Below are 10,848 nucleotides of genomic sequence, written 5' to 3' on the forward strand. Positions count from 1 at the left end.
GAGCGGAGCGGGGTAGCTGCGGCTGGGACGCGTGTGCCCGCGGGTCATGGACGGGCGGGCGGTGCTGGTCCACGCGCTGCTGGCGGCAGGTACGGGCACGGGAGAGGAGGGTCCTGGGCACGACCAACGCGCCCCCAGCACCGGACACGCGTGGGGGGTTCCGGGCACGTGGCGGGCGGTGGTGGTCCCAGGCAGCGCGACCCCGGTCCCGTGTGGGAGGTCCTGAGCTCGGGCGGTGTGACCCTGGGTCCGGGCATGGGTGGGGACGCGAGTCCCGGGCACGCGTGGGTGGCTCTGGTCGTGGGCTACGCGGCTCCGGTCCCAGGCATGCGTGGGGGGTCCCGGGAAGGCTCAGCCCACCCCGCCTGATCGTGCCCCCTCTCCGCAGTGTGCTCGGTGGCGGCGGGCGGGCTGGGCCGTGCCGAGCTGCACAACGAGGTGCTGCACAAGGGCGGCGGCGGCGGGGCCCCCGGCCACGGCCCCGCTGCTCGCCGGCAGCCCAGCGAAGGAGGGCGTCGGAGCGGCGTCGGGGGACGACCTCAGCGACCTGCCGAGAGGTACGGACGGGCGGGAGGAGGCGCCGCCGGGACGGTTGGGGTGCTGGGCGGGGGTGGGGGTCCTGGGGGGTTCGAAGCGTGGTGTCACGGGGCCGGGGGCATGGGGCCGGTACTGTCCGGTGGGGCGGGCTGGGGGCGGCTGGACCCGGGAGGGGTGCAGAAGGACCGGGGCAGGGATCGGCTCAGCCCCGCGGGGTGCCCCGGCAGCAGCTCTGGCTCCGCGTCGGAGGGGGCCGCCGGGGAGCCCCCAGTCCCCGGGTACCGAGTGTCCACGGCAGCCGTCCTGAGTGGGGCCAGCCCGTGGAGCACTAGCACAGAGCAACGGCTTTAGTTGCTCCTTGCCTTGTGCCAAGGACTATGTCCCTGAAATTTCTGTCATGGGGGTCCAAAGGGTTCCCGGGCCTCCAACTCCTTGGCCAGATGGAAGGCAGAGCCCTTCTGGGGGGGCACGGCAGTCCCAGCCTGCAGGTGTGTAGCCCGGGCCAGTGGGCCTGTGCTGCCTTCCAGATGGTGGCCGCCGGCAAGGGGATCACTGTGACTCACCCCTCGCCTACACACGGCTGCTCCTCATACCTAGGCAGGGCTAGTCAGCCGGCAGTCCCTGCTACGGGGGCGTTGGGGACACTGTTGCTCTGTTAGGCTCACTGGGCATTCATGCTTGCCTCCTCTCCCCTGGCCTCAGGAGGAGAGAGTGTACGGGGGACTGTCATGGGGGTGGGACAGGGAGCCCATCACAGGCTGAGGAGGGTGACTTGTACCTGTGCCCTGCACATGACCTGCTGAGATCAGTATCCTGGAACCAGGAGGAGCGTGTTCTGCCCCATACAGTTCAACCTCCCTTTTTTTCTGTATTCTTTGCTTTCTGGCTGTGCCATCAGACTGTGACAAAAAAGCCTGCAAAACCGGTCTGATGCCCTTGCATCCAAGGGGATGCAGCCCCCGGGAAACACTGTTACCCCTCCTGCTGGGAGAGAGATGCTGCAGCCTGCTCCTCTGTGCATCCCCCTGAGGAGGGGACCCTGTCCTAGAGCAAGTAGTCTGGCAGGCATGGGCTGGCCCTCATCTGTGGGACAGGCTGAGGGGATGGGGGATATCTGATTAATGACGCTGCAGCCTCTCTGAGTACTTTTTCGATGCCTTGAGCTGAGCTGCAGTCAGAAAAATCTGTCTTTTGTGTTGAAGGCACCTTCCTCTGTGCCACAGCCCCCTGGGTGTCTGACTGGGGGAAAGCAGCAGCATCCCCCTGCCCACCTGGTCTGGACAGTTTTCCTACCAGCAAGACCTTCCAGATCTTCTCTGGCTGCCCTAAGGGACAGAGGCCTGGGGAGGAGGGGTGGTGACAGTGGAGGTGGCTTGGGGGGTCAGCAGGGTCAGCAGCACTGTGTGTCTGCTGGCTGTGGCTGGAAGATAACTCACAGGGGAGGGGACAACCTCTGCTGCCAGCCTGGGGCAGAGCCCTGGGCCTCAACCGGATCCAGGAGTTCCTCCAAGCCACAGAGTTTCCTGGAGTATCAGTGTCTCCAGGTGCAGCATGAAGGATATGGAAATTGAGAAATAACTTTGCTAGGTGTGCAACTGGTGTGCTCCAGCACAAGAGGTGCTGGTTACATCAGGAAGTGGCTGAGAAGGAATTAGGCAGGCTACAACTTGCCAGGTTAGGCTCAGCCACCTTCTTCTCCCCAGGCACTGCAGGGCTTAGTTCATTTTTCCCTGGGCTCAGTGGAGTTACCAAGCACCGTGGTTCAGGGGGAGCTGAAAGGTCCTTCTCAGAGCAGTGAGCACTCTAGTATCTCGGCACCTTCTGAGATCAAGCTGTGGGCTGACTTTTTGGGCATCTGCATATCTTAAAAACTATTCCAGTAATGTTGCTGGTTTTGGTCCATGTCCAGGCAAGGAGTTCATTGCTCTGGTTCTCGGCAACCTAGCAGGGAGCAGAGCTGGCCTTGTGCCAAAAGCCACCAGGCTCTGCGCTGCAATTAAAACTTACCTTTGCAACTCATGGGAATGCTGCTCTTGCCATCTCTTTGGCTCTGCAAAACCAAAAATTAAGCCAGGCTTGCTCTCTTAATCCTGCTCTGGGTGTGCAAGGCATCCTTGTACCCACAGGAAGGAGTGTCCATCAGAGCCATGAATGGGGTCTTACAAAAGACTGCGCTCATCGGGGAAATAAAAGCCAGATAAAGGAGCAATTAAGACTTTTCTGTGTTCAGTGGAAACTTGTGCATATAATAGCAACATTCGAGATGCATAAAGCACTGTTTCTGTGTGTGCCCCCCCCCGATTCCTTTCTTTCCTTGAAAATTGTTCTTATGAATCAGAAAGGCCATGATATTTGCAAGAAGCTGAAAAAAAAAAACCAACCCACAAACCAAAAACCTCTGCTCGGGGGCAGATCACTGCACAAAGGGCTGCAGGAGTGCCAGGGCTGAGCCTGGGGTTTGCTGCTCTGCTTTCTCTTCAGCTGACACACAGAGGTGATGTGACTGCTGTTTTCTCCATCCCAAATTGTCTTCCAGTTGCTTTCCTGTCAAAGCCTCAGGGCCTGGTTACTCCCAAGAAAAAAGGGAATGGGAATAAAAGAAGAAAAGGCAAAGGCCTGGGGAAGAAGAGAGACCCGTGCCTGCGGAAGTACAAGGATTTCTGTATTCACGGCGAATGCAAATACATCAGAGAGCTGGGAGCTCCCTCCTGCATGTGAGTTGCTGGCGTGTGCCTGTGCCAGGGGAGCCTTAGTCATGGTTCCTTCAATTCTCTGGGCTGGACAGAGGAAGAGCAGAGGAGATATTTTTAGTGCATGTTCTATGTCCATGCAGGGACAGCTCTGACTTGGCCTCTTCCTTGTGCTTCTTGAGCAAGGTCCATCCCCCACTAAAAGCTCTCATGGACTTAGACCCAGCATCCCCTGCTGGTGCAGTGAGCTCTGGCAGAGCTGTTGCAGAGACCTGCAGTGGTGGGGGTTGGAAGATGGTGAGCAGGGGCTGGGGTCTCACAGCCAAGGTCTTCTGTGGGTCTGGTTTGCCAGAGCCCATCCTGACTCTGTAACCCTGTGTCCCACTGTCCCTCACTGCTGCCAGCCTTGGCCGAGAGCTCGGACCTTCTGCAGCTGTTGAGACATACTGGTGCAGGCAGGAGGAGCATCTCTGCTGTGGCACCAGCAAGGCAGTTTGGAGGTAGCAGCTTTGGGGACAGTCTGCCAAAGCCCAGGCTGTCCCTTGGCCCTGATGAAGGACAGGGCTGTGAATGCCACCTCCCCCACCCCTCTGGGATGCAGGTAGAGAGCAGGCACTAGATGAGGCAAGTGGAAAAGAAAGTGTTTGCCTGCTACCAGGGCACCTGGATCCAGCACAGCTACCAGGGGAAATACCCAGGGGTGCACATTTGATCCCCGCTGACGTGGGCAAGAGTTGAGCTGGCAGATACATAAGAGGCTTTGTTCTTTGCTGTCAATCCTCTGAGCCACCCAACCCTGTGCCTGGAGCCTGGGAAAAGTAATAGCTCCCTGGCTTATAGTGCCCACAAGATCTCATGCTGTGCAATCCACAAGGATCAGGATCCACATGGCTCCTTGAACCGCTTAGTTCATGAAGTTGGGCCCTTGCATAGGGGGCTTGGGACTGCCAGCAAGAGGAGATCTCTGTTGGTTCGGCTTGGACCTGTGACCCAGCATGATCTGGGGTACCACAGCCCCCTACCTTGGACTGGGACAGCCAGGTCTCTCCTGCCCTTCCCAGATCCCTGGGGCTGGAATAGGACCTGGGACATGGGAAAGGCAGGAGGGGTCTGTGGGGACTGGCTGGGGCTCTGCAGCCTGGTGGCCCATCCCTGGGTGGTATCTCCTCAGAGCCATCATGGTTTTTAGGACCAGCAGCCCCAGTCCCTTCCAATAATGACACCTCATGTGGGCTGGTGTCACTTGGTTGTCACTGCTCTTCATGGCTGGTTGCCTGTGTTGCAGAGCGTCCTGGGTGGTGGCTTCCTTGGGCTGGTCCCTGGTGCATGGGGTGGGATGAGGATGCTGCCAGGCTGTGTCCTGCACCTCTGCGTTATGCCCAGCCTCACTGGAAGGGTATGCTGGTGCATGGCATGGTTGCAGGGCAGGCAGGAGGGCTGGGCTGAGACCCCATCTTGGAAATCAGTGCTAGTGACCCGTGGGCTTGGTATATCTGTCTGGTTGCATCAGTGTACTTTGACTCACAGGGTGAGGGGGCAGCCTTGTAGCTCTGCTGGGGAGTGTTGTTTCTGCTACGTGAGTAATCTCCCTGAGTCTGTAGGGAGATGGCACACCTCTGGCTGGCAGAGTGTGCAGGGACATCCTGCTTTGAGGGAAGTGCTGAGCTATGTCCAGCTGCTTCTCTGCTACCTTGCATGGGACTTCCCACTTCCAGAGGTGGTTTGGGCAGCCTGGCTCCACCTGGGGACAACAGGGAAGAGCACAGACTTTGGTATTTTCTTCTGGGGGGAGCTCAGCCTTTCTAGGAATCTTCACTTTGTGCTTGGGGAAGGAGAAACTTAATTGACCAATACCAGAGAGGTGATGGTGACTTCAGACCTCCCAGCTCAGGGGAAGGGGAACAATGGAAATAGGCAGGGTGCTGGCTAAGGCTGAGAAAAGAGACAGCACCTTTTCATTGGGGTGTGAGGGACTCAATGACCTTTAAGACTTTTCTTCTTGCCCAGATGCCAGCCAGGATACCATGGAGAGAGATGCCATGGCCTTTTGCTGCCTGTGGAGCACCCCCCCAGTGCATATGACCACACTACAGCACTGGCTGTTGTTGCTGTCATCCTGTCCTCCCTGTGTCTCATCATCATCGCAGCCCTGCTGATGCTCAGGTGAGTGGGCTGGGGCTGAGCCATCGGATCCATGCAGGGGAAGGTGGAAGGGACCTCTCCATGCTCTGAGCATCTCTTTGCTTGGCCTCACAGGTGTCACAAGAGGGGTGTCTACAATGTAGAAAATGAAGAGAAAATCAAGCTGGGCATCGCTGTGAGTCACTGAGGATGCCGGGTGCTGGCAAGGTGAGCCCTTGGCTGGTCATGGGGCAGTGGTGAGGCAGGTGGGCATCTGGGGGCTCTGCTTGTTCATGCTGGCTGGGACTGCTGTGTGGGTCCCATGCCAGAGCCAGGCAGGAGCTGAAGGCAGTCTGAGTCTGGAGAAGCAGCTTGCTGGATTTGGCCCAAGAGCCTGGACTTCTTTGTAGGGCTCCAGCCCTCTTCCCCTTCCTGCTCAAGCCCTTGTCCCCTGACACCCCAAGCCACCACCACCAACTCTTTTCTAATCTTAAGTCCCTGCTTTGCCCTGTCGTTGCATGCTTTTGGGATGTTTGGCAGTGGGGAAGCTGCTTCTGTTTTTTTTTCCCCCCACTTGTTCTGCTCCCTCTGTGACCCTCTGAGTCACTTCCCCTCCTTGGATATTGCCTCTATTTATATATGCATAAAAAAAAAAACCCTTCCTTTTCACTCCCACTCTGCTTATTACTTGCACTAATGTAATGCCTTGCAGCTGGGCATGGGGGGATCTTGCTGCCAGCCCCATGCGATGTTACTCTGGCTGGGCCATGGGGTGTGCTCTGCCCCAGGGGTGGCCACGTGGCTGGGTTCTGGAAAGCTTGCAGACTTCCTCTGGTCTGGTCCAAAGCCTGACGTTAGATGTGCCCATACGTATTACAGCTACTTCTCTTTTTTTCAAAAACCTACAATCTTTGTTCTTTGTGAGGATGAGGTAATGCCTTCAAAGAATTTTTGTAATGTTGGTAATAGTATTGGGGGTGAGATTTTTAGCTGTTTATAGGAGCTGAATTTTGGGGAAGGGTATTCAGCACAAGGCTTTCATCACTGTCCCCTCTGTCCTGGGGATTATTTGGGAGGATGTGTCCAGGGGGAAACGCTGCGGTCACTGGAAGGGAAATGTGGTGGACATGGGGTGGGATGCTTAGCTGCTGCTCCCCCAGCTTCCTGGCTCCCATCCTTCTGGGTCCAGCCCCACAAGGTGGAGTGGCTGCTGAGGGCTCTTCCACTGGGCTGGCCCTGCTATGCAGGAGCCACTCCCTGGACAGTGGCCCCGGGCTGTGTTGTGAGCTCTCCTGCTGCTGTCTTGTAGGGGTCGGCACTAACACACTTCTACCTCCTGGAAGACATGAGAGCCATGGAACCAGCGCCGTCCCTGGGAGCCTGAAGCCTGGCAAGAGCTCACTGAAGCAGCAGGAGAGCACCTGCTTTGGGGCTGGTTGGGCAGTGGTGTCACTGCAAGCAGCTTTGTGGCTAACTATGGGATGGAGGGGGCTTGACAGAGACACTTGCCAGCCAGGTGACTGCATGGAGGCAGGAGGGACAGGCCAGTCTGCAGCAGAGGGGCTCTTGGGCATCTCCATCCGCTGTAGTGATGCTGAGGAACAAACTGTGAAAGGCGAGGAAACCAGGCCCGGGGCTTTCTTAGGCACAGGAGGGGTGGGAGGGTAACAGCTATTTAACAATATATTTTTCATTTTAAATTATATATTTATTTTAGATAAACTGTACATAGTATTTATATTTATTGTAGGTCTGGCCCTGCCTCCTTCGTGTAGGTCAAGATGACAGGGTCAGACCTCCCTTATTTTTTAAGTGCAATGTAATATTCTAATAAATAACACTTTGTTACAAACACTTTGGTTGTTAATTTAATGACAGAGGTGGAAAGGAGTCAGACGTTTGAAGACTGTAGGTAGCAGCATGCCCTTGCTAGTGGGGTACTGCGAAGAGTATCAGAGATCCCAAGTACATGGCAGAGGTTGCTAGATGGGCTTGTGCCTTCCTTGCGGTGCAGCAGACCAGTGTGGTGCAAGGGTCTGGTGGCAGGATCTGTACTGCAGGAACCTGCAGCCAGGCCAGCCCCATCTGTGTTTCTTTGGAGATTTCCACCTTTGCCAGCTGATGCCCAGGGAGGGATGTGATGTTTGGGTGTCTGCTCATCAAGCAGAGCTGCCTCTGGTGGGGTGAAGCCACTCTGGCCGCTGATCAGTCCAAATGTGACTGAGCTGAGATCAGGGTGAGATGCTGGTTTTAGAAGAGATCCTTGAAGCAGAAAGGGTGGGCTTTTACCCATGCAGGAAACCTGCTTTCCTCCAGCCCCTTTTCCTTCAGTAGATGTCAAACTTCAGTTTTCAAAGGGGAATGCTAAGCTGGTGCTTTCCACTCCTGCTCCTACAACGTGCATTGAAGCTGGGCAGTGAGTAGTCTGCAGAACTTTTTTTTTTGGCCTAATTTAGCTCAGGTAAAGCATGAAATAAGCTTTATGCTCATGGGGAAGAGGTTGCTTAGGAAATGAGTATGTAAGTTCATCCCCCTCGCATAGTTGATAAGTTTTGCAGTAGCAATTCTGGGGTGTGGGAAGGGGGAAATGCAACAATACTTTGGCTTTCCAGTGCTTCCTGGGATATTCAAAGATACCTACTTTCCTGAGATAGATAGCCTGAAGTACATGGCTACAGCAGATGGGAAGCAGGTGGGTGACAATGGGCACCCTAGTGTGTTATTATCTGGAGAGTAAAAGCCCCCAGCAGCTGCAGTGGCCTGAGTCCCAGAAGCAGGGAAACAAACTACTGGCTCTGTTTTGTGCAAACCTGAACCTTAATGCTATGGGAGTGCCAGTTTAATCAGAGACTCCAAACTTTGGCCTTTTTCAAAGTCTATTAAGCAAATAATGCCTCCAGCTGCTGTGTAGGAGGCCCTTCTGCTCCAGGTCACCTGGCTGTAATCCCTGCCTTGATGTGCTCCTGCTGTTCCCCTTCCTGGAGCTGCTCCCTGGTCCAGCCCTGCCACCTTTCTGCCTTTCATAGTGGGCAGCTCCACATGACCAAGGCTCCATGCCACCCTGGTGGGCACTGGGAATAGCTCCACTGGAAGGGTTTTCTGCAGGAAGCTGGACATCTGCATGGAGCCCAGCTGCCCCTGCAAAGATGTGTTCTCATCTACTTTGCTCCTCCTGCAGGCTGGCAGTGCATGCTGGGCTGCCCACTGGTGGTAATTTAACAGTTCAAGAGATGGGAAATGTATTTTGGAGATGTAGGCAGTGAGAAGCTAGCTGGATCTGTGGGGTGGCTCCCTCTGCCCCACTGGGCTAGGAAAGGCTGACAGTCCTTTGGATGTCCTCTTCATGGCTAAGACAGGGATGAAGCCCCTAGGACAGATCCCTGGTCTGGCTGTACTTGTGGCCATGAAACAGCAGGTGACCCAGAGCCTGGCTGGGGCACTTGGGACTCTGCCCTGCCCAAAGATGCCCATGCATCGTGCAGGGAAGCTGGGCTGTTTGCCTAACCATGCCTGCAAGAATGGGGTGCCAGGAAAGCAGTCTCCACCACCCCACTGTCCCCCTTAGACAGGAGTGGGTGTCTGTGACAGCTGTCCAAGCTGAGTACTGGTGGGGGTCCTGGTGAAGGCAAGCAGTGGCCTCCAGCAGCTCCAGCTCAGCAGCCTGGTCTTTCATCCCCCTCCAGGCACAGACCCAGGAGCACAAACATTTCACCAGCCACTGTGTTTCCTGATTGTCATGGCATCAAGCCCACTTGCTGCCTCTGACACTGACTCCATACTGTTACCTCTGGCATCTTGCTTCAGATCCCTTTGACGCCTGTGCCTGGCTTGTCTATGGGTGACAAAATGTGTGCCCAGCCCACTAAATGCTATCACCAGTGTGTCCCCCACCCCCCTGCCTGGGCTCACTTGGTCCTGCTGCAGGCAAAGATCATGTGCCTGGAGAAGCGCCCTGTGGTGGCTTCTTTTCTCCAGAATGAGGGTCAAAGCTAGGAGACCTCCAAAATCCCAGATATATATTTAATAAAAATTGCAATAGTCATTAGTCATTGCATTAGTCAATTTAGTAACCAGGTCTTCCCTGCCTGCCCCAGCACTTTGGCAGCTGTGCTTTAGCACCTTTGGCCATCACCGTGCAGCAGGGTTTGGGTGGGGCAGGGGTGCAGCGGTGCACTAGGGCAGAGATGAAGCAGCCAAAGAGGCACCCCAGAAGTGGCTGAACCACCCCCACTGCCTCCCTTTGGAAGCAGTGGCAACAGCCCAGCACACAGCTCCACTTCTCTTATTTTCCTCCTGACTGGGGTTGTTGGCTTTGCCCAGCTACTCGCCCAGCCCACTAAGCCTCGAGCCTGGGATGGGCTTTGCCACAGTAAGGCATCTCCCACAGGTTTGTTGCCACTGCACAGAGGGCAACACAAACCTCCCTAGGCACCTGTGGAGCTGGGGACACAGTGGAAGGCCTCATGCTGGCTTGCAGGTGCCCTTGTGGGCAACAGGTGCAGGCAGTGGAGCCTGCCCCCAGCTCCAGCTCTGCACTGGGTGAGTAACAACGCTGGGGGGCCAGCGGGTGAGCAGCAGCAGTGGCTAGGAAGAGCTGGGGAGGGCACTGAAAGGGACAGCTGTGCTCTGGGAGCAGGTGACAACAAGAGCCAGGAGTCCCTGAAGGTCAGATCCTGCATTCTGCCTTCTAATAGGGGTGTTGCAGCAGGTTCCCCCATCTGCCTCTGGCTGCAGAGCAGCATGCTGGCCACTGCAGGTTTTGCTACTTTTGCCCAAAATGTGTCTGATGGCCTCATCATGATCTCACCCCTATGTGAACCAGCTCCAAGGAAAGCTCCTGTGCTGGACTGATGGTGAACCACCCACAGGCAGAAGCAGGCCACAGGGTGCTGCGGGCAGCAGGCAGTCAAAAGCCCCCAGGCCCCTCTGAGCCCAGCTCGGTACCCTGCCTGGTGGGCACACCGCCACTTTGGCCACCCCTTGGTGCTTCACCGGGCCCGAGGCACCCAGCCCCCCCAGCCCCAGCACACCTGCAGGTCTGGGAGGGGAGGCACCAGACATTAACAATCACCACTCCGGCCCCGCTTGAAGCACCCGTTACTGCCTTTTGGGCTGTCCTGGTGCTCCGACTCCGGGGCCCTCTCCTGCGGCCAGCAGCGGGCCCTGCTGTGGGTGCTGGGGGGTAGGGAGGCGGCAGGGGTGTCCCCCGCGCCCCCAACGCCTGGCAGCGCTCCGCCAGCGCGGGCGACCGGGCCGGGCGGGCGCCCCCACGGCTGGGCCCCACCGAGCTCAGGAGGTCGCCAGCGGCGCCTCAGGGCTGCGCAGGAGCCTGAGCCGCCCCCGGGCCCGGCCGAGCCCGCTGGGCTCCCCCCGGCTTCGGCCTGGGCGCACCCCCCTCAGACGGGCCTCGCCTCGTCCCCCGCGCGGCGCCGCCTCCCGCTGAGGTGGCTGCGCTGGGACGCGGGACCGGCCCACGGGGAGGCCTCGTCCCGCCCATCGC

At 57.2% G+C, this 10,848-nt stretch overlaps 1 protein-coding gene across 1 annotated transcript; it reads left to right on the forward strand.

The window, feature by feature from the left end:
- HBEGF (heparin binding EGF like growth factor) lies at nt 1–7,202 on the forward strand. Its single transcript, XM_056350412.1, is given in 7 exon segments — nt 1–89; nt 389–461; nt 463–557; nt 3,074–3,251; nt 5,235–5,390; nt 5,484–5,576; nt 6,658–7,202. Coding segments are annotated over 6 exon segments (618 nt in total). The 5' UTR covers nt 1–46; the 3' UTR covers nt 5,557–5,576; nt 6,658–7,202.
- The last annotated feature ends 3,646 nt before the right edge of the window (nt 7,203–10,848 follow it).

The sequence above is a fragment of the Falco biarmicus genome, chromosome 8 (genome assembly GCF_023638135.1).
Source record: "Falco biarmicus isolate bFalBia1 chromosome 8, bFalBia1.pri, whole genome shotgun sequence".
Lineage (NCBI taxonomy): Eukaryota > Metazoa > Chordata > Aves > Falconiformes > Falconidae > Falco > Falco biarmicus.